This window comes from Myxine glutinosa, chromosome 4, assembly GCF_964187855.1.
Source record: "Myxine glutinosa chromosome 4, kmMyxGlut1.1, whole genome shotgun sequence".
Classification (NCBI taxonomy): domain Eukaryota; kingdom Metazoa; phylum Chordata; class Myxini; order Myxiniformes; family Myxinidae; genus Myxine; species Myxine glutinosa.
Window position 1 is genome coordinate 124,673,869 of NC_136264.1, and position 24,454 is coordinate 124,698,322.

The 24,454-nt window shown below is 45.2% G+C and overlaps 1 protein-coding gene across 1 annotated transcript in view; it reads right to left on the reverse strand.

The window, feature by feature from the left end:
• The window catches only part of CACNA2D3 (calcium voltage-gated channel auxiliary subunit alpha2delta 3), a 253,184-nt gene that overhangs the window by 177,280 nt on the left and 51,450 nt on the right, over nt 1-24,454 (reverse strand). The window contains exon 8 of the mRNA XM_078775301.1: nt 21,515-21,589. Coding sequence (XP_078631427.1) covers nt 21,515-21,589 — 75 coding nt within the window. The remainder of the gene's footprint in view (nt 1-21,514; nt 21,590-24,454) is intronic.

The following is a 24,454-nucleotide window of genomic DNA, read 5'->3' on the forward strand; positions in this document are numbered from 1 at the left end:
GTGAGATGTGTGATGTGAGTAAAAAATTGCATACAGAAGAAGAGCTACGTCCGCGTCTTATTTAATCTAACGATTATATATATATATATATATTGTATATATATATATATATGTATATATATATTGTATATATATATATATATATATATATATATATGTATATATATATATATATATATATATATATATATATATATATATATATATATATATATATATACACATAAAGGAGGAGTGTCTGTGTGTGTGTGTGTGTCTGTCTGGATGTCCGCTTATAACTCAAGAACTACACATCGGAGAAAAGTTTTAGACACAGATTCGGAATCAGCATAAAATTCCGGTGGATATAGGCTACTTTTTATTTTAATATCAATGGTTTAAAAAACCGGGCCAGCTACAATTCCATGGTGTAGTTTGTGGCGGCGCTATTGCCCCTTTCCGATCCCATGACGCATTGCGGTTCCGATTCGCGATAAGGTCTATGCGCTATCACCGACACTTTTCCACCTTTTCCATACCTTTTAATCAGATTTACCTAATCGTCCATCGTAACCACATTACGCTTGGAAACACTAGCATTATCCTTCTTCGGACCCATGGCTAACACAGACACAGTAAAGGAATACTGTACGTCGCCTCTGTTTTGAATGAGAATCAGCAGTTGCGCATACGTACAGTATACTGTACGTACATATTTATATATTTTTAATGTGCTTTTTATTGTATTTTAAATTGTTTTTTTGCTTCTTTTATTGCTAATTTATGTACTATTTTATTTATTTTAAATATATTTTTAAGGAAAACAAATGTTTTCACGTCCGTAGGAGTGACGTAATGTCGCACATAATGACGTTCGCTGCCCGGGCATGAAAGAAATTATGATTCTCTTGACAAAGTGACAGATGAAGATCAGGCAGTAAACTTCCCAACTGAGTTTCTCAACAGTCTTCAGCCTCAAGGACTCCCAACACACAGGTTGATTCTCAAGGTGGGAGCACCAATCATGCTTCTAAGGAATCTTGATCCACCAAAGCTGTGTATTGGAACACGATTGACAATCCAGCAAATGATGCCGCATGTCCTGGAGGCAACCATCCTCTCAGGATCTCAGGATTGAAAGATCTCGCGAGATCACGGCGAGGTCACGTCTTTTCGAAGCTGTTCCATGCGCTCACGCTTTCGAAGCTAAGTGATCTTTCTCAATTGTGTTTTTGTCGAGACTATCTATCTTTCGGTGTATGTACCTATAGCGTATCTTTTGGAAAATTTTCGGTGCTAATTTTTGGTACATGTATACACAATCGTCGGTTAATGCGTATCGAGTATTCTGCGGCCTAGTACTCGTAGGCTTAGGCTACAGTACCGTATCCGACCTTGTGGTTTTGTTTTTCTCTCAGCGATTCGTCGAATGCGCTGTAATTATTTTCGTTCTCTGTTTCGTCCCAGTCGTTCACCCCATACCTCCTTGTTTAATATCTCTACTCAAAAAAAAAAAACCCCAAAAAATATTTCCTTCCCAGGTCTTATTCGTTTATTTGTTGTTCTTTTTGTTCGTTCGTTCTTCGTTCGCGATCACGCGATCACGTGGTTAGAAATGTATAATCTCTCTCCTGAACAACTATTTTCTCTCATATATTATAACACCCTTTTCTTCTTTTCCTACAAAAGGATGCTTTTGTCTTGCTCACCAAATCTATTCATTCCAAAAAATATATATAATACCATCTCTTACAGTTCCTCCTTTCTACATTCCCTAAACTATCCAGAACTCCACCCCTCCTTCAGTGTCCTCAAACGTATTTTTGACTCGAAGGTCTCAAACTCATTTTGCAAAAAATGTTCGTTTCCCATGAATCGTACACTTTTCAAAATCCAATCTCACCCCTCCCCTCCAAATCCTCCCCATCACCCATCCCTTTCAAATCTCCCCCCTTGCCCCTTCCCTCCCCTCCCTCCTAAACTCCCCCCACACCCCTCCCCTCCGAGACTCTCCCTCGCTCCTCCCCTCCTAGACTCCCCTCTCACCCCTCCTCCTCAAAGCATCCTCCCTGCTTCTTCCCCCTTCCAACTTTCACCTTCATCTCCCCCAACCTTCTGCCTCGCTCTTCCCCCTCCTCAAATAACACCTCACTGTGCCTCACCCAATCTCCATCAAACCTTTTGTCTGCCCCATTCTTCCCTTTCTCCAAGCTATTCTGAAATCTCTGAAATCTCTGACACACCTTCAACAGCTCTCCCTACCTCTTCCTCCTCTTCCACATCTTACCCTACCCCTCCCCCCCCCCCCCCTGTTCTGGACCCGATGCTCCCCCTTCCTCTTCATTAACGGTATGGACCTCAAACATCCGGGGCCTTCACTCAAATTTGACTGATCTCTCCATACAGGTTGCTTCTGACAAACCAGATGTGATCTGCTTAACAGAAACTTTCCTCCTTCATGATGTCTCTGATGCCTTGGTATCTCTCCCAGGTTACTCCCTCCTCCGGTATGATAGACCTGAGCCTCGTCCTGGAGGTGGGGTTGCTATCTTTATAAAAAACTCTCTTCCTCACTCGCCCTCCACTGCCCTCTCTCCACCTCACCCCCAGGAATACCTTTGGCTACGGCATCCCCTTCGCTCCCACCTTTTGTTCATATGTGTGTTGTACCGTCCACCAAACAGCGATGACTCCATCTACATCTCGCTGTCGGATAATATGGACCAACTTCTATCTACCCATCCCAACTCTCTCTTCCTCATATGTGGTGATTTCAATTGTCACCATGCCAGTTGGCTGGGTGTGGGTACCTCTCTCACCAGCCATGGCTCTTCAGCAAAGGACTTCTGCGACTCACTGGGACTGACACAATCTGTCAATTTCCCGACCCGGATCTCAGTCAACGGAGCATCTTCTCTTCTGGATTTGGTTATGACAAACTTCCCTGAAAATGTCTGCTGCTCTTCTTCTGCTCCAATCGGCTCATCTGATCATGTGCTTGTCAAAGTGGACATCTCTCTGACCATTCTCAGAGAGCCTCCTCAGCGTCGACGAGTCTGGCATTTCACTCAGGCCAACTGGCATGGTCTTCAAGCAGCCATCAATCATCTGGACTGATCTCCCATCTCTACCGCCTCTGACATCAACTCATCCTGGGAATTCTTTCAAAGTAAATTGCTCTCTCTCATGCACAGATTTATCCCATCTCGTCTTCAGTTGTCATACCCTTCCTCCCGTCCATGGTACACGGAATCTTGTGGTGAGGCTGTTGCCCTGAAACAACTTGCTTTAGTCTCCTGGAAAGCAAATCCAACGGAAGGAAATCTCATTTCCTTTCACAAAGCCCGAAACAAGTGTGTGTCCACCCTCAGGAGAGCCAGGAAACAATATCTCACCGTTCTCAAGACCGAACTCTCTTATCTGTCTCCCTCTTCCAAATCCTGGTGGCGTCTGGTCAAATCTGTTTCTGATGTTTGTTCCCCCTCCATCCCCTCCCTCACCTGAAACGGCTTAACGGCTGACTCCGCACGTGAAAAAGCTGAATGCCTCAACTCTGTGTTTGCCTCTAAATCTTGTGTCCCAAACCCATCGCTCTCTGTACCCACCATACCCAGTCGTACCCAGCTGCTCCTGGACTCTGTGTCCTTTCCTCCTGACAAGGTGGAAAAGTTTCTGTCAACCCTCGACTCTGATTCTGCAACTGGTCCTGACGGCATCAGCCCACGGGTCCTAAAATGATGTGCTTCCGCTCTTTCACTCCCTCTTTCTGTTCTCTTCACCCTCTCTTTTGCTCAAGGTCATCTGCCATCTGCTTGGAAATCAGCCAACATCACCGCTTTGCACAAAAAAGGTGCAAAAACAGATCCCAGCAACTACAGATCAATCAGCCTTCTCCCAATTATCAGCAAAGTCATGGAATCCATCATTGCTTCAGATATGAAATCTTTCCTCTTCTCCAATGGCTTGATCTCTGATCATCAATTTGGTTTCAGACCTGGTCACTCTACTCTGGACATGCTGCTTCTGCTTTCTCAACAATGGATGGAGGTCCTCAACGCCAAACAGGAAATTAGAGCCGTCTCCCTTGACATTTCACGTGCCTTCGATACAGTCTGGCACCCTGCTCTGCTCACCAAACTCTCCTCCTTTGGTATCCATGGAAATCTCCACGCATGGCTGGCGGACTTCCTCTCTGGTCGTAGTCAACGTGTGGCCCTGAATGGGTTTCTCTCATCTCCTCTTCCTGTTCAGGCTGGAGTTCCCCAAGGTAGTGTTCTGGGCCCTGTGCTTTTTCTGGTCTTCATCAATGATCTCTCTGACTCTCTTGAAAATCCTCTCTATCTCTTTGCTGACGACTCTACTCTCTGTCGCTCCATTCCTCATCCCTCAGATCGGCAGTCTGCAGCCTCCTCACTCTCTGCAGACCTGGACAAAATCACAGACTGGGCAGACAAATGGAACATGTCTTTCAATCCTGATAAATCTCACACTCTTACGATGTCTCTCCGAAAAGACCGACTGGAAAACCCTCCCATCCACTTTCTGAATAATCCTCTCCAAGAAGTTCTGTCACTCAAGCTTTTGGGTCTCACTATTTGCCATGATCTTTCCTGGGAAAACCACATTTCATATCTGGCCTCCAAAGCCAGTCGCGGACTGGGCATCCTCCGTCGTGCGAAGTCCTTCCTTGGCACACCTGAGCTCCTCACCACATACAAGGCTTACATCCGCAGCTCTATGGAATACTGCTCTGCCCTCTGGTCTGGTGCTCCTGCCTCACACCTAGCTCGTCTTCACGCTGTTGAAACCAAAGCGTTCAGAATCATTGGAATCTCCCGCGATGAAGCTAACTCCAAGGGCCTTTCACTCACTCACCGCAGGCAGGTTGGTGGTCTTTCCGTCTTCTACCGACTCCTCTCTGGCCTTGCCCCCCCAGCCCTCTCTGGGCTCTGTCCCCCAAATATTCCTACAGGTCGCACAAGATCTGCCTGCAACCCTCTTATGGTTAAACTGCCAAAATCTAGGCTCTCTGCTCACCTTCACTCTTTCATTCCCCTTTTCTCCCGCCTCTGGAACAAACTCCCTCACTCTCTTCAATCCCACTCCACCCTCCAGGTCGTTAAAACAGCTGTTCACCATCATCTCTTATCCTCCCCCATCCAAAACCTTGATCTTTTCTACCCCCGCTAATTTCGGTCCCCTTGTGTTTTATACCTCTCCCCCCCCCCCCTCCCCTTCCCACGCCTCCTGCCCCCAAGCCCTCTCCCTCCCACACTTCTCCCTGCTCTCAAATGTTGTGGTTGTGTGCTTCCCCTTCTCTCCCCATCTTGTCTTCCGCTCCCTCTTTTTGTATATTTTGTTTGTCTGGTTGATTTGTTTGTGAAATAAATGTTATCTCTTTCACGAGCCTCGATTCAGTATACAAAAAAAAAAAAAAGGACAATACAGAGGAGAGAAAGTATTCATTCCAAGGATACCACTTATTCCACCTGACCTTCCACCTTCAAGAGGTTTCAGTTCCCCATCAGGCTATGTTTTGCTATGTCCATCAACAAGGCGCAGGGGCAATCAATGAAGGTTGTAGGCCTGAACTTCACAGAACAAGTGTTTGCCCATGGCCAGCTGTACGTGGGCTGCTCCAGGGTTGGAAAACCAAGCAATCTTTGTCTTGGTACCAAGTAAGAAAACCAGAAATGTTGTATCCCCAGAGGTTTTGAGAAATAGAAAATTGAAAAAACGTCATGTAGGAAATGTACTGTGATGTTGCTCTAAAATATACATGTTCTTTTCATCATATATTTGTCTTATTCTTATTCAACCCGGGCGAAGCCGGGTACCTCAGCTAGTATGTATGTATATATATATATATATATATATATATATATATATATATATATATATATATATATATATACTGGATACACTTTTATGTTCAGTATGCATTTTTTATGTTCAGTGGGCTGTCGCTGCATCAGTGATGAAGTCCTTGGTTTGAGTACCAATTTTTTTCACACTAGCCCAACGCCGGAATTAAATTCCTGTTTATATTTTATATATATATATATATATATATATAATTATATATATATATATATATATATATACTGAAACGCAAAAGAAACTTACCACCTTTGAAACCTTTAAATATCAACAATAACACTGCGTGTAGTAAATGTGTGAACTTATTTGTGGACAATAGTGTCCTCACTGTCAGACAAAACGGTCACGGATGGTCACTTGAACCTTCAATGGTCACTTCATAGCACAGCTGTTGAACAGCCGTTTTGACTGTCAGTGATTAGCCAAGGGGTACGGGATGATTTTAATGAGCTGCACGTGATGTCTTGATATTGGCTTTAAAAAGGCCAGTGCAAAATGGGCATTTTGACCAAAAAATTTGACCATTTTGACCAACATCAAAAAGACCGAAAACACAAAAGAAACTTACCACCTTTGAAACCTTTAAATATCAACAATAACACTGCGTATAGTAAATGTGTGAACTTATTTGTGGACAATAGTGTCCTCACTGTCAGACAAAACGGTCATGGATGGTCACTTGAACCTTCAATGGTCACTTCATAGCACAGCTGTTGAACAGCCGTTTTGACTGTCAGTGATTAGCCAAGGGGTATGGGATGATTTTAATGAGCTGCACGTGATGTCTTGATATTGGCTTTAAAAAGGCCAGTGCAAAATGGGCATTTCAATCAACATGCCACGATTGTCAAGGGATCAATGGCAGCGTGCCCTGGGCATGCTGCAAGGCGGACTGAGCTACCGTGAGGTGGCACGTCGCCTTGGCTGTTCACACCAGACGATATCGGCCCTGGTGGACAGAGACACCCTCCACAACTCTGCAGATGACAGACCTCGATCAGGGAGGCCAAGAGTCACCACTGCAAGGCAGGACAGGCAGATGGTCCGAAGTCACCTGCGGGATCGATTCCGTCCAGCATCCCGCACTGCGGCAGAAACTCCGGGGCGTGCAAACCCATGGATCTCCAATGATACTGCACGAAGACGACTGCATGACTATGGTCTGACTGCCAGAGGACCATACAGAGGCCCCGTGATGACGGTTGCCCATCGCCGCAACCGTCATAAATGGTGCCAGCAGCATCAGCGGTGGACCTTGGCGCAGTGGAACGAGGTCGCTTTCAGCGATGAGTCAAGGTTCTGTGTGGACAGTCCTGATGGGCGTGAGTGTGTCTGGAGAAGAACTGGCGAGCGATATGCCGATTGTTGCGTGCGTCAACCCAACAGGTGGGGTGGCCCAAGTGTGATGGTGTGGGCAGCCATATCAGGCCGGTACAGGACGCCACTGGTGGTTGTGGATGGGAATCTTAACGCCCAGCGGTATGTGGATAACATCCTGCGACCTCATCTGCTGCCATTCCTGCTAGACCACCCAGAACTGAGAACCTTTCAGCATGACAACGCTCGTCCCCATGCTGCTCGCTTTACCACTGCATTTCTCCAAGGCGAGAACATCAACACCATGCAGTGGCCTGCGCTCTCCCCTGACCTGAATCCCATAGAGTACCTGTGGGATGAGCTTGGGAGACGCGTAGTTGGAAGGGCCAGGACACGGGCAGAGCTGCTTCAGACATTGAGGACTGAGTGGGACAGAATCCAGCAGCAATCCATCCAAAGACTGGTAGGCAGTATACGCCGACGATGCACTGCCTGTATCCAAAACAATGGTGGCCATACACGCTATTGAAAGGGGACTGACATTGCACCCTGTGCTGTTCTGTACTGTAGAACAAACTGATGAGATGGTGTATCTTGGTCAAAAACTTGACATGTCATCAATAAAATGCCAATGTTTCAATTAGCAATTGTTGGTTTGTTTTATTTTGAACTGTTAGAATTTTATTACATTTCAAACAAGTGGTAAGTTTCTTTTGCGTTTTCGGTCTTTTTGAAGTTGGTCAAAATGGTCAAATTTTTCGGTCAAAATGCCCATTTTGCACTGGCCTTTTTAAAGCCAATATCAAGACATCACGTGCAGCTCATTAAAATCATCCCGTACCCCTTGGCTAATCACTGACAGTCAAAACGGCTGTTCAACAGCTGTGCTATGAAGTGACCATTGAAGGTTCAAGTGACCATCCGTGACCGTTTTGTCTGACAGCGAGAACACTATTGTCCACAAATAAGTTCACACATTTACTACATGCAGTGTTATTGTTGATATTTAAAGGTTTCAAAGGTGGTAAGTTTCTTTTGCGTTTCAGTATATATATATACTAGCGGGGTCACCCGTGGGAATCCCACGGGCATGGATGTGTGTGACATTTCGACATATTGAGTTCGATGCTGCACCTGCACATTCAGTTATATAAAATGGTTTAAAAAACTTTCTTCTGATATTTGTGATTTATTTCAAACAAACTGTATTTCCCATCTACACGGGCATGTATTCCTATTAACGTTATGTAAAGTACATAAATTGTGTGGATTACATCATTTGTGGATGTGATCAATTGCCAGTAACCATCTTATATAACTGAATGTGCAGGCGCAGCATGTAACTCAATATGTCGAAATGTCACACACATCCATGCCCGTGGGATTCCCGCATGGATGTGTATGGCGAATTTTAAATATATGTCGACTGTTATTTTAGGCGGTGTATTTTCGTTTATCATCATGGCGCGATTTAAAAAAATATATCTCTGCATTTTCCTCTCCAATACCTCCTCACACTTTACACACACACCGGCCCATGTTTACATATACACACACACACACATATACACCCACACACATATACACATACACACACACGTACATCGACACACATGCACACACACACACACACACACACACACACACACACACACACACACACACACACACGTACAGACACATATACACATATGCAAATATGTATACACATATGTATCCACATATACACATATATACACATATATACATCTCCACACACACACACACACACACACACACACACACACACACACACACACACACACACACACGTACAGACACATATACACACAAACACAGACATGTATATACACATACAACAACAACATGCATTTTAAGGCCATTTTCCCTGCTAGAGCGGGGGTTAGCCTACATACACATACACACACATATATACACACACACACATATTCACGCGCACACACACACACACACACGTACACACGTACACACACGTACACATGTCCCACATGTATATATCCCACATCCCACATGTATATACATGTTTAAAGTGTACGTGCCCTTCCCCCCTCCCCCGCCCGGCAACGCTGGGTACTTCTGCTGGTATCGAATAAAATAAAAACGAAGAAATAGGTGGAATTGGCTGAAATTCGCTCGGTGAATTCACGCGGTGTATTCGGTTCGGCTCGGTTCACTCGGTTTAAAGAAAAAGCGATAATGTCGACATGTTGCTGTCTGTGTCATGTTGGGCGGTGTATGATACTCGTTGGCTGTTGGGCGGTGTATGATACTTGTTGGCTGTTGGGCGGTGTTGTGCGGTGATATGGTGTATTTTTAAAAATATATCTCTGCATTTTCCCGCGTTGGTGACACCGAGTCGTTCTTCATCGATCGTCTCATTCATTTTGGAAATGGAAGTTTCCACGCAACGCATGAATTGTCACGATCCTCAAGAGGAATTTGTCTCGTAATCATCAAATGATAAATGGCAAGTAAATTATATTGTGGAAAATTAAAGATTTCAAATAAACCTATTTAAAGTGTATGCGCACATAACTAATAAAAAAAACGAAGAAATATCTCTCGGTAATTTCCTGAAACATATTTTACTTCCGGCTAATATGTTGAATGAAATAAAAACGAAGAAATATATGTCGGCATCATTGTTGACGTTTTTGTGACGACTATCATCAAACGAAATAGTAATATATCATAACGGAAAAGCAAAAGCGAATTTTTAATATATATCGACACATTGCCGGCGGTGTCATGTTGGGCGGTGTATGATACACCATGACGCGTTTTTAAAAAATATATCTCTGCATTTTCCCGCGTGTGTGGATTGTTCTCAATTATTGCTGACACCGAGTCTAAAAGTAAAACCATCGATAAAAATGAAATCATATGGTGAGTTAGATTGGAGATAAAGGCGTGAGAGAGACTCAATGGCCTTGAAGTTACAGGCCTTTGAGAATTCATTTCGTTCTATAAACGGCAACTTTCATCGGATTTTCTTCCCGTTTTTTTTCAACCGAGTCTAAAACTATGTTAGCGACTGTGAAAAATGAAATGATTTATCGAATTTGATTTGAAATAAAACTGGGGGAGAGCAAGACACCACGGGCCTACAAAACAGGACTCAAAGCTATGCGAGTTAATAAAATGGTGGATATTTGTTTATAGCCACTCCCAGAATGGGTGGAGCTATGGGTGGAGCTACTCTGCAAACCGAGTAAGCCACACCCCGGACAGACACCCAACAGATAGACAGACAGACAGACAGACAGAATCATCTACGGCTATTATAATATAGATAGATATGTATATATATATATATATATATATATATATATATATATATATATATATATATATATATATATATATACTGTATCTATATTATAATAGCCGTAGATGATTCTGTCTGTCTGTCTGTCTGTCTGTTGGGCGTCTGTCCGAGGTGTGGCTTACTCGGTTTGCAGAGTAGCTCCACCCATAGCTCCACCCATTCTGGGAGTGGCTGCATATAATTATAAACAAATATCCACCATTTTATTAACTCGCATAGCTTTGAGGCCTGTTTTGTCGGCCCGTGGTGTCTTGCTCTCTCTCCCAGTTTTATTTCAAATCAAATTCGATATATCATTTCATTTTTCACAGTCGCTAACATAGTTTTAGACTCGGTTGAAAAAAAACGGGAAGAAAATCCGATGAAAGTTGCCGTTTATAGAACGAAATGAATTCTCAAACGCCTGTAACTTCAAGGCCATTGAGTCTCTCTCACGCCTTTATCTCCAATCTAACTCACCATATGATTTCATTTTTATCGATGGTTTTGGACTCGGTGTCAGCAACGCGGGAAAATGCAGAGATATATATTTTAAAATACATCATATCACCGCCCACCGCCAACAACCATCCAATATGTATCATACACCACCCAACATGTATCATACACCGCCCAACATGTCGACATTATCGCTTTTTCTTTAAACCGAGTGAACCGAGCCGAACCGAATAAACCGAGTGAATTCACCGTTTACTTTTGATGACAGTCGTCACAAAACGACATATATTTCTTCGTTTTTATTTCATTCAAAATTATTATCCGGAAGTAAAATATGTTTCAGGAAATTACCGAAAGATATTTCTTCGTTTTTATTTCATTAGATACTAGCAGAAGTACCCAGCGTTGCCGGGCGGGGGAGGGGGGAAGTGCACGTACACTTTAAACATGTATAGACGTGTGGGATGTGGGATATATACATGTGGGACGTGTGTGTGTGTGTGTGTGTGTGTGTGTGTGTGTGTGTGTGTGTGTGTGTGTGTGCGTGCGTGCATATGTGTGTGTGTGTGTATATATGTATGTGTATGTAGGCTAACCCCCGCTCTAGCAGGGAAAATGGCCTTAAAATGCATGTTGTTGTTGTATGTGTATATATATATGTCTGTGTGTGTGTGTGTGTGTGTGTGTGTGTGTGTGTGTGTGTGTGTGTGTGTGTGTGTGTGTGTGTGTGTGTGTGTGTGTGTGTGGAGATGTATATATGTGTATAATGTGCATATATGTGTATATGTGGATACATATGTGTATACATATTTGCATATGTGTATATGTGTCTGTACGTGTGTCTGTACGTGTGTGTGTGTCTGTGTGTGTGTGCATGTGTATACATATTTGCATATGTGTATATGTGTCTGTACGTGTGTGTGTGTGTGTGTGTGCATGTGTGTCGATGTACGTGTGTGTATGTGTATATGTATATGTGTGTGGGTGTATATGTGTGTGTGTGTGTGTGTGTGTATATGTAAACATGGTCCGGTGTGTGTGTAAAGTGTGAGGAGGTATTGGAGAGGAAAATGCAGAGATATATTTTTTTAAATCGCGCCATGATGATAAACGAAAATACACCGCCTAAAATAACAGTCGACATATATTTAAAATTCGTCACACACATCCATGCCCGTGGGATTCCAGTTATATAAAATGGTTACTGGCAATAATTGATCACATCCACAAATGATGTAATCCACACAATTTATGTACTTTACATAACGTTAATAGGAATACATGCCCGTGTAGATGGGAATGACATATAATTCACCGAAAACGTTGAAGCAACCGCATAATATTACGGTGATGTTTAACTCTGAGTGAGAATAGTTCTAAATTTTAAAAACGTTCTTCTGATATTTGTGATTTATTTCAAACAAACTGTATTTCCCATCTACACGAGCATGTATTCCTATTAAACGTTATGTAAAGTACATAAATTGTGTGGATTACATCATTTGTGGATGTGATCAATTGCCAGTAACCATTTTATATAACTGAATGTGCAGGTGCAGCATCTAACTCAATATGTCGAAATGTCACACACATCCATGCCCGTGGGATTCCCACGGGTGACCCCGCTAGTATTATAATAGGCTACGGTGATTCTGTCTGTCTGTCTGTCCGGGGTGTGGCTTAGTCCGTTTGCAGAGTAGCTCCACCCGTTCTTGGAGTGGCTTCATGTAAACAAATATCCACCATTTTATTAACTCCAATAGCTTTGAGGCCTGTTTAGTGGCCCGTGTTGTCTTTCTCTCTCACACAGGTTTATTTGAACTCTAATTCGATATATCATTTCATTTTTAACAGTCGCTAACATAGTTTTAGACTCGGTTGAAAAAAAAACGGGAAGAGAATCCCATGAAAGTTTCCGTTTATGGAACGAAATGATTTCCCAAAGGCCTGTAAAATAAAGCCCATTCATTGAGTCACCCTCACGATTTTATCTCGAATTCACCATCTGATTTAATTTTTATCGATGGTTTTAGACTCGGTGTCACAAATAATTGAGAACAGTCACGCACACACGGGAAAATGCAGAGATATATTTTTAAAAATTGCGCCACGATGATACACGAAAATACGCCGCCTAAAATAACAGTCGGGGAAAATGTCGACATATATTAAAAATTCGCTTTTTCTTTTCCGTCAGGATATATTACTTTTACTTTTGATGACAGTCGTCACAAAACGACATATATTTCTTCGTTCTTATTTCATTCAACATTATTATCCAGAAGTAAAAACTAAAATATGTTTCAGGAAATTGCCGACAGATATTTCTTCGCTTTTTTATTAGTTATGTGCGCATACACTTTAAATAGGTTTATTTGAAATCTTTAATTTTCACAATGTAATTGACTTGCCATTTGATGATTACAAGACACTTCCTCTTGAGGATCGTGACAATTCATGTGTTGCGTGGAAACTTCCATTCCCAAAATGAATGAGACGGGAGAGGAGCGAGGAGCGAGGAGTTGGAGAGTGAGGAGCGAGGGGTTGGAGAGTGAGGAGCGAGGGGTTGGAGAGTGAGGAGCGAGGAGTTGGACAGTGAGGAGTGAGGGGTTGGAGAGTGAGGAGCGAGGGATTGCAGAGCGAGGAGCAAGGGGTTGGAGAGTGAGGGCCGAGGGGTTGGAGAGTGAGGAGCAAGGGGTTGGAGAGCGAGGAGCGAGGGGTTGGAGAGCGAGGAGCTAGGGGTTGGAGAGTGGGGAGCGAGGCATTGGAGAGTGAGGAGCGAGTGGTTGGAGAGTGAGGAGCGAGGGGTTGGAGAGTGAGGGGTGAGGGGTTGGAGAGTGAGGAGCGATGGGTTGGAGAGTGAGGAGCGAGGGGTTGGAGAGTGAGGAGCGAGGAGTTGGACAGTGAGGAGTGAGGGGTTGGAGAGTGAGGAGCGAGGGGTTGGAGAGTGACGAGCAAGGGGTTGGAGAGCGAGGAGCGAGGGATTGCAGAGCGAGGAGCAAGGGGTTGTAGAGTGAGGGTCGAGGGGTTGGAGAGTGAGGAGCAAGGGGTTGGAGAGCGAGGAGCGAGGGGTTGGAGAGCGAGGAGCTAGGGGTTGGAGAGTGGGGAGCGAGGCATTGAAGAGTGAGGAGCGAGTGGTTGGAGAGTGAGGAGCGAGGAGTTGGAGAGTGAGGGGTGAGGGGTTGGAGAGTGAGGAGCGAGGGGTTGAAGAGCGAGGAGCGAGGGGTTGGAGAGCGAGGAGCAAGGGGTTGGAGAGCGAGGACTAGGGGTTGGAGAGCGAGGAGCTAGGGGTTGGAGAGCGAGGGCCTAGGGGTTGGAGAGCGAGGAGCAAGGGGTTGGAGAGTGAGGAGTGAGGGGTTGGAGAGCGAGGAGAGAGGGGTTGGAGAGCAAGGAGTGAGGGGCTGGAGAGCGAGGAGTGAGGGGTTGGAGAGCGAGGATCGAGGGGTTGAAGAACGAGGCGCTAGGGGTTGGAGAGCAAGGAGCGAGGAGTTGGAGAGCGAGAAGCGAGGGGTTGGAGAACGAGAAGCGAGGGGTTGGAGAGTGAGGAGCTAGGGGTTGGAGAGTGAGGGCTAGGTGTTGGAGAGGAGTGAGAAATTGAAGAGGAGTGAGGGCTTGGAGAGTGAGGAGCGAGGGTTTGGAGAGTGAGGAGTTGGAGAGTGAGGAGCTAGGGGCTGGAGAGTGAGGAGCTAGGAGTTGGAGAGTGAGCAGCGAGGGGTTGGAGAGTGAGGAGCTAGTGGTTGGAGAGTGAGGAGCTAGGGGTTGGAGAGTGAGGACCTAGGGGTTGGAGAGGAGCGAGAAATTGGAGAGGAGCTTGTGGTTGGAGAGTGAGGAGCGAGGGGTTGGAGAGTGAGGAGTTGGAGATTGAGGAGCAAGGAGTTGGAGAGTGAGGAGCTACGGGTTGGAGAGTGAGGGGCGAGGGGTTGGAGAGTGAGGAGCAAGGAATTGGAGAGTGAGGACCCATTGGAGCGAAGAGTGAGGGGCGATTGCAGAGGAGAGTGAGGAGCGATTGGAGAGGAGAGTGAGGAGCGATTGGAGAGGAGAGTGAGGAGCGATTGGAGGGGAGTGTGAGGCATTGGAGAGGAGTGTGAGGGATTGGAGAGGGGTGTGAGGGATTGGAGACGAGTGTGAGGAGGTATTGGAGAGGGGTGTGAGGAGGAGTGGGATTGGAGAGGTGTGAGGGTGGAGAGAGGAGAGTGTCAGGTGGAGAGGAGTGAGGGGTCACATATTATGTGAAATAAATAAATTGTGTTCATTACACCATTTCTGGATCTGATGAATTGTCATAACCATTTTGTAAAATTTAATGTGCAGCATCTAAATCAAGATGTCCAAATGTCACACACGTCCATGCCCGTGGTATTCCCATGGGTGACCCCACTAGTTTGCAGCAAGAAAAAGAAAGAGACGGGAGAATGAGACCCTCGACGAACGTGATCACAGACTCGCACAGGTTGCTGCTGCAACAACGATGAGGAGGGTTGGAGAGGTGCGAGGTGTTGGAGAGGAGTTAGGGGTTGGAGAGTGAGGGGCTTGGCATTGGAGAGGAGCGAGAAATTGGAGAGGGGTGAGGGGTTGGAGAGTGAGGAGCTCGGGGTTGGGAAGTGAGGAGCTCGGGGTTGGGGAGTGAGGAGCTAGGGGTTGGAGAGTGAGGGGCTAGGGGTTGGAGAGGAGCGAGAAATTGGAGAGGAGTGAGGGGTTGGAGAGTGAGGAGCGAGGGGTTGGAGAGTGAGGAGCTAAGGGTTGGAGAGTGAGGAATGAGGGGTTGGGGAGTCAGTATGCTCCGGGGATGAAGATTTGGTTCTTTAATCCCCGGAGGCGGAAGGGTAGGTGCCAAAAACTCACCTCCCCCTGGCAAGGCCCGGGAGTCGTCCTGTCGCAAGTCTGTGACGTGGTCGTTAAGATCAAGATGGGGCCACGGGCCCTCCCTCGGATCGTCCATGCCGACCGGATAAGACCTTATGCCGGCGAGCAGGCGCCCTCGTGGATCGCCTCGGCTCTAGATGCCGAGGCAGGACCCAGTACCTCTTGCGACGGGGGCTCGTAGCGTCAGAGGACTGGGGGGGGGGGGGGTGATAGTGAAAGATGCCCGATGTGGAGGAGTGGCAACTCTGCCATCCCTCACGGGGGGGGGGGGGGGGGCAAATGAGCAGTAGGTTTATGGGGTTGGCAAGAAAACTAGCCCGGGAGGGTTAGGATATCGTGTGTAGGGATCTAGAGAAGATGACCATAGGTAACGGTAAGGTTAGGTAGTGACAATGATACCTGTAGTGGGGACGCAGGTAGATTAGTTTGGATTATAATGACGAGGGAGCGCAATAGTTTAAAGGGGCGACTGGGAAGCGCAAGTTCCAGAGGGGAGTAGTTAGATAAGATGATGCTGTGTGTGTGTTTAAAAGTGTACCCAGAAGTGATTGTGAGAAGGTGATTGTGAAGTGTATTGAGCGTGGAAGTGTATGGAGCAGTGAGTGAGGAACGATTGAGATTGCACAGGTGTGCAACTGAACAGGTGTATGGAGCAGTGTATGAGTGAGTGATGGTGATGTGTGTTGTGTTGACCAAATGGTCCAGGGAGGAAGGAGGGTGCAGGTGGCACCAGGTGAGATTGCACAGGTGTGCAACTGCAGGTGTATGGAGAATGGTTGTGGGGAATATATGGAGTATGGAATGGATGGTCATGGAGTGAGTATGGTGGAAACTGTGGAGTGGAGTGGATGGTGCGAAGGTGTGGATGGGGGAAAGGAGGATGGACCCCCATCACGAATACCCGGGGAGGGTAGTGTAAGTGTTAGGTAGAGGGTATAGGTAAATTGTGGTTGGATATTGGCATCTGTGGTGCGTGGTGGAAGAATGATGTTTGGATGGGTGCATTAGTGACGTGGAAATGGCTGGGCGTGTAGCCTGTTAGTGTGTAGTTGAATGGACACTCCGCCACTGTTAGGATGTCGGCCAGGTGAGGCCGCAGGTGAGCTCTGGGAGCCGGTAGAGTTGTTGTGGATGGGGCCCGAAGATCCGGAGGACGGACCCGGGTAGCCCAGTGCCAGAGAGGGCACCGAGTGGGGAGAGCGCCAGAGGGCCTTCCCCAGTTAGATAGGTTAGGGTGAGGCGCTAGGTAAGCTCGGGTTGCAACTACAGTGGTGGAGGTGTGCAGGTGGGTAGACCTGCTGGGAGAGCTACATGACTCAGCCCGGAAATTGTGCAAGGGCACCGGGGGATGAATCGGGGAGTGAGACCCCAAATTGAGAAGCACCACAGTTTGGTCAATGGGAATTGGTTTTTAGAACCCATAGTGTAAGTTGGCCAATGGATTGGCAGGGAAGACCCCGGGTAGTGTAAAGTGTGTTAATGTCAGTTTGAGGATAGTTAGGATGGAAATCTCCTCGCACCATCTGCATCCACTCACCTGAGGTGACAAAAGTCCACACCATGCCATGTTTTTATTATTTTTGTGCAAATGTTTGGAATGTGAGATGCATCATGACGTGGGTGTGACATTGTGCTTTGTTGTTCCATCTCTTCCTCCTTATGAGGATTGATGATGAATTGGGTGATGGCAAATTTTGGATTAGTGGGAGTGAAGACGAATTTGGTATAGGGGAAATATGGGGAAGACGTGACATTAGTGACGAATTTGTAAATGTGTAGATTGTTGTAAATATGGGGTAAGGGCAAGGGTAGAGTAGGTGACAGGGGGGGTGACGTACGGTAGGGACGAGCTTTTCTCTGCTCCGTCTCCAAACGCACCTCGCCTCACATTGCCTTGTTGGATGTGTACCCTTGTGACCTTACCCCTCGCTCACCTGTCTTTTCCCCCCCCCCCTTGTCTCCCACACGAGGACTGTGCGCCACTGGGCGCTGAGGGGAGCGTGCGGGAGTCCGCCATTGTGCGCCCGAAACTCCCAGAACCAGCTGTCTGCATCGATGCACCACCTTATGGACCACATGTCTGTGGCTGAGCACCACTTATGGACCCCATGGGTTGGGGCATGGCCCCTCTGCTGGAACCAGCCATGAAGGCCCGAGATCTTGCTGGCGGACCTTGGTCACAGGGAACCGATGCCACACAGGTGAACACCCTAGTCGGCCCTGTGGGCCATAAATAAATAAAATGGACACGTTTTGTGCTTGCAGATTTATTTCCACCAAATAGGCTGCCAGCAAAGAAGTTGACAACATCAGGAAGAGAACAATAGCCAGCAGAGGGAGCCGAAGAGCAAGACACCACCAGGGGTTTGTTGGGTTCATTTTTATTATTGAACTGTGGTGACTGTGCACCGATTGGTGCTTGATGGTGTTTTGGTGCATTTTGGGGTGCTTCATGGTGCGTCGATGCAGGGCAAGCTGTCTCCTCCCAAAAAAGAACAATCACAGGTCCTGGGTTGCGTGTTATAAATAAAATAGCGTCAATTGTAAATAATGCGCCCCCACCATAAGTGTTTAGTTTGAAGACAATTCCGCAATTCGGTTAGCTGTGGGCGTGAGTCTGTTAGGTAGGGTGCAATGGAGCAGCGGGACATATCTATTTGTGTTTTAAAACTGTCACACTCAGGGTCAGGTTAAATGTAGAGGGAACTACACCTACGTGCCACACTAAAAGTAAAGGTAATAGGCCCGGGACGTGCCTAAGTGGAGGAGGGTGCAGTGTTGTGGAAATGAGAATTGTGTTTTTTTTAATTGTTGTAAAAATATCACCCTCCTTCCTCCAGTTGTGTATAAAGGTCAAAGGGCGTCCCTTAGTTAGGTCATATACAATCACGTTAGCCAATCATAAATTTCCTCCTTGTTGGTAGTTATTTCCTTATACTGTGTATTAGGTTAAGGCTTTGTCTTCCATTGATTAATACTCCATTGCACCGAATTCAAATGGATAGATCCCATTTTTCAAATTCTCCCAAAGCCTTTATTACCAAGTGCATTTGCCTCCATTGAGCACGCGGTCGGCTCGGAGAAGAAAGGCGTGTCTCCACCTCGTCATAGAGGGGAGGAGTGAGCCAGCCCTTGCCGACCAACCCAGAACGAGGGGTTTGGCTTTGAGAGGGCGTGGGGAGAACCGTCGAGTAGGTTCGTGAAGGTTGAAGGGCGTGGCCTATATAACCCACGGGAGACGCCCCCACCTCAGATGAGCTACGGAGATGAGATGCAGAGGATGAGCGCTTAAAAAGCACGCGACGCACCTGAGACGAGCTGCGTGATCCAGGAGAGGAGAGAGGGATGTCCCATGAGCTTTAAACCACCACAGCTTTGAGCTTCGACGGCAGTTTTCGACCGTGGCCGCGAAGGAACGGCGGCTGCTGAACGTGCCGATCAAGAAGGGGGGGGTGGCGGCTGCTCACTCCCGGCCCGACCGTGCTCCGGTTCCAGTTGGACCTTCCCCTCCTTCCAGCCAATCGTTCCTGCCTTCATTCCCCAGTCGTGTAAGTGTGCTCGTAGTCTGTCTTTTGTCTTGTCCTGGGGTACTAAGTAAGACTGAATAGGTAAGCTAAGGTGCACTGTGTCCGCTTCTTCTTCTTCTGTTTTTATTTTATTATCCTTCCTCCTCCTTGGTTGCTTTTAATTGTGTAAATAGTAAATAAATCATATTTGTATTTCTTACCCTTTGCCTTTTTTCCTCTACATCCGTCGTTGTTGTCTTTTCCCTCATTGGACACCTGTGGCACGATTTTGGCCAACGTTTCAGGATCGGGTTAGTCTTGGTAACAGTTCGTGCTGCGGTTGCTAAACACCGCTCGGCAATCAATTAACATCTGTCCACGGTACGAATGGGGCTGTGCACCGGCCTTTCCGGAGGTCGCGGTATGGCGTCAGGGACCACGTCGGTCAGCAATAAACAAGGGGTCTAATCCCCCCTCAAAGGGGAACCATAGGCCGACGTTGGGTTCCGTAACAATATATATATATATATATATATATATATATATATATATATATATATATATATATATACCCTGCAAAAAAGGAAATGCAAAACTGCAAAAAAAGAAACGCAAAAGTGATTTTAGATGTATATTTTATATATCATATAAATAATCAACAGATGGTAATCGATTGTTCAAAATTGGCACACATCATTCTCATTGATCCAGGTTCCATATGGCACACATGGAACAGTAGATTTTCAAGGTGAAGGTCATCTGTGCTCAATATCTTGTATGGCCACCATTGGAGTCCAAAACTGACTGGCATCGTCGTCCCATGGAAGCAATCAGATCCCGAATTGTGGCCTGGTGAATGTTCACCCACTCTGCCTGCAGTGCTTGTGCCAACTGTCGGAGGTTCTGTGGTTGTTGCTGACGTGCTCGCAGTCGTTGATCCAGTGCATCCCATAAATGTTCGATTGGGTTTAAATCTGGAGACCTGGAGGGCCATGGCAGGACCTGGATGTTGTGATTCCTCAAAAAGGCTGTTGTCAGTCTTGCCGTGTGAGGTCGGGCGTTGTCTTGTTGGAAAATGACGTTCGCATGTTGCCTAATGGGAAGGACGTGTGGCCGAAGAATCTCATCCGTGAGTCGTGGCATGTTTTCGCTGTTCACTTGCTGTAAGATTGTGATGGCATGCAAATGAAAACCCAACGTTTTTATAGCCCCACAAGTGTTGTTGCACGTGCATGTCATGTTGGTGTGTTTCGGCACCAGGCTCTCACGTGGTTGTGTTTTTGCGATTGTTCCATCTCTTCGCCAAATTTCTGCAGTACCTTATTCTTTCCACACAAATCAATCCCAATCCATGCAGAAATGACCAATTCATTTTTGGTATTAATTTTGTATGGATATCGGCAACACTCTGTCAGATAATTACGATTTTACTACTTTTGCGTTTCTTTTTTTGCAGGGTATATATATACGTATATACTGTACTCGCATTTTTACATAATAATTAACGTTGGCGTTTCGTGGACTATTCTATTTCGTACTCAAAATTTCAACTCAAATATTACCCAGAAGCTAATGCTTAAAGGCATGACCTTATCACAAACCAAATGCACACTACAAATATTGAATGGTCTCGTGACAGACCGACAGGCTTCACTGCTTACTCACCCACATCCCCCATTATCATTTGTCTTGATGTTTGATGACTGATGTCAAGGCCTATTGTCATTGGCAGTAATGAAAGCAGCCGGCTATAACTTATGGCAGAATAAAGCTCAGGTCACTTGGTGTCGGGTAGTAAAATGAAGTAAAATGACAAAGGACTATCAAAAGATCAGGCAAGTGTTATTGAATAAAGGCCGGAAAGGAGGGTTAAAGTGCTGTTTGTGAGGGCAATGACTTCAGGCCTTGACGGGCTTTGTTGGATCGGTTTCTGTACTGCACATCCCACACTCGACCTTTCCAAGACAAATGTCCTCTCCTTGAACTAGTAATGCAAACCCGATGCATGAGAACTACTGGTTGCGTTAACTGAATCGAAATGTGGGGAAAAACAACTAAACTGAGATTATTAAATAGATCAAAGAACTGTTACTTTGTGTGTGGTGCTATTAAGAGGAGTTGGTGTATAAGAACTCAAGAAACAGAAACAGACGTGTGCACGAAAGACATTGTGAGAACACACCTCACGTGTATCGCGGTCTGCCTGGACCAGCGTACCGTTGAGACATGACTCCACATAATGAACTTCATCGTTGTACTGTTGGGAAAAGGGAGAAAGAAGGAAAGGGGCACAGTGATGCACGAAGAGCACGGCCGCGAGTTACTTTTCTCACTTTCTCCTTTTCCTGATACTATTCATGTCCTTTCGAATGCATGGAGAAAAAAAAATTCACTAATGGAGCGCCATGTTGGGAAGATAGCTCTCCCTCTACCCTGAGCATCAAAGGAAATGAACTGTCGTCAGTTAATCTGCCTGGCCTTTCTCAATTTAGGGCTCCATTAATTTCAATGCCTTCATAAATATGGGGTTTTTTGCGACATCGGGACTGTGGAGATAACGAATGACTGCATATAATTTGAATCTTACCTTCTCCCCACCCACTCCTCTCTTTTATCCTGTCTCTGTCTTTCTCTCTCCCTGTGTGTCTCTTTTTCTCTTTCTCTCTTCCTGGACACAACTAATATTGTGGACCCACTGTTCAGAAAGGTTATAGGCTAAAAAGAGCTAAAATGATTATGGACAGATTTCAGCTTTTGATTCCAGTTGCCATTGAATCATGCCTTTTGTTATCTATATATCTCTCTGCTTTCCCTCCTCTCCATCCCCCCACTCCTCTTCCCTCTCCCCACCCACCCTCCTACACACTACTCCTCCCCTCTGTAATATTTTTCCAAAACTGATGCATAGAAATGCTGAGATTGTGAAAAGCTTTCTCCCAAATAATCTCCGCATACTGCCATTTTCCAGTACAATTTCTTCCTTCCAATCGCAATCATTCACAAGCTTAACAGTGGGTTTTCCTTCAGCAAACCTCTCACGCATATAATTGTCTTTGTGTACATATTCAAAGCTTTAAAATAGGCTGGCAGATTTTGCAGTTCCCTTTTAATTAAGCTATTTTACGTTACGTACTGCTATATCCCATTGGGGGAGGGGGGGGGGGGGGGACCAACTCCATGAAGTGTACACTTACATAAATAAATAAAAGCTGACATTGATGAAATTAAATCTAACAATTCCCTAAATTACAAAGTTTTCTCAAATCGCAGAGATTAGACTTCATGGTCTGAGTGGTTTTATGTTTCTCTTGTGGTGTGTTTGCTCATCAAAAACAAAAGAGGACACTTTCCACTGCACGACTAATGATAGAAGAGTGGCTAACAAAATGGCCATTAACACTCTCCCCGCAACCCCAAAAATTAACCTTCAGAGCGGCACGGACAGCTGGCACACAAAGCACAAAGCGTGACGTGGCAAGGGTTCTGACTCTGCTTTCGCTTCGTAGGTAGTTGCACCAAAACTATGTTAGTTGTTACAATTTAAACAACCCTTATAAATCCAAAAAGGTATGCTGCTTGTAGTTAATTAAAAATGCTCAATATTACAATTACTGAGTCAATATTACGAGGGTAGTTAATTTATTGTTCTAGATAAAAGTCAAAGAATAAAAGATCATAAGTTTTGAGGAATGGTATTGGCAACTTCTGCGAAGTCATGTGTGGAAAGATGTCACAGGCATTCTGGCAAGGCATTCTCGGTATTTTCAAGACAGCAGAGAACAGTGATTCATGTCAAAAAGTCTCATGAAGCAAGTAAACAGAGGTTAATATTTTATTATATTATACTCGTATATTATATATTATATATAGGCCTACTATATATATACTGTATATATATATATATATATATATATATATATATATATATATATATATATATATACTATATATATATATATATAATATTATTATATTATTCTATTATTATAATTATGTTATTATATTATATGATAATTTTTTTTTTTTACACCGTTCTAGCGGGGAAAAATGGCCTTAAAACGATCATTCATTCATTCATTCATAATATATATTTTAAAATTATTATTTTATTATTTTTATTAATTATTATTATTTTTATTAATTATTATTATTTTAAATCAATAATCCTATTTAATTATTTTAGTATTATTATTATATATATTGTATATATTATATATACACTACATGGCCAAAAGTATGCGGACACCCCTTCTAATTAGTGCATTCGGCTGTTTCAGCCACACCCATTGCTGACAGGTATATGTAAAATCAAGCACACAGCCATGTTCAAACATTGGCATAGACAAACTCCATAGACAAACATTGGCAGTAGAACGGGCCGTACTAAAGAGCTCAGTGACATTCAACGTGGCACCGTCATAGGATGCCACCTTTCCATCGTCAGTTCGTCAAATTTCTGCCCTGCTAGAGCTGCCCCAGTCAACTGTAAGTACTGTTATTGTGAAGTGGAAACGTCTAGGGGCAACAACAGCTCAGATGCGAAGTGGTTGGCCACACAAGCTCACAGAACGGGACCGCCGAGTGTAGAAGTGCGTAAAAATCGTCTGTCCTCAGTTGCAACACTCACGGCTGAGTTCCAAACTGCCTCTGGAAGCAACTTCAGCACAACAACTGTTCATCGGGAGCTTCATGACATGGGTTTCCATGGCCGAGCAGCCGCACACAAGCCTAACATCACCATGCGCAATGCCAAGCATCGGTTGAAGTGGTGTAAAGCCCACCGCCATTGGACTCTGGAACATTGGAAATGCGTTCTCTGGAGTGATGAATCAGGCTTCACCATCTGGCAGTCCGCAGGACCAATCTGGGTTTGGCGGATGCCAGGAGAACGCTACCTGCCCGAATGCATAGTGCCAACTGTAAAGTTTTGTGGAGGAGGAATAATGATCTGGGGCTGTTTTTAATGGTTCGGGCTAGGCCTCTTCGTTCCAGTGAAGGGAAAACTTAATGCTACAGCATAAAATGACATTTTAGACGATTGTGTGCTTCCAACTTTGTGGCAACAGTTTGGGGAAAGCCCTTTCCTGTTCCAGCATGGCAATGCCCCCGTGCACAAAGAGAA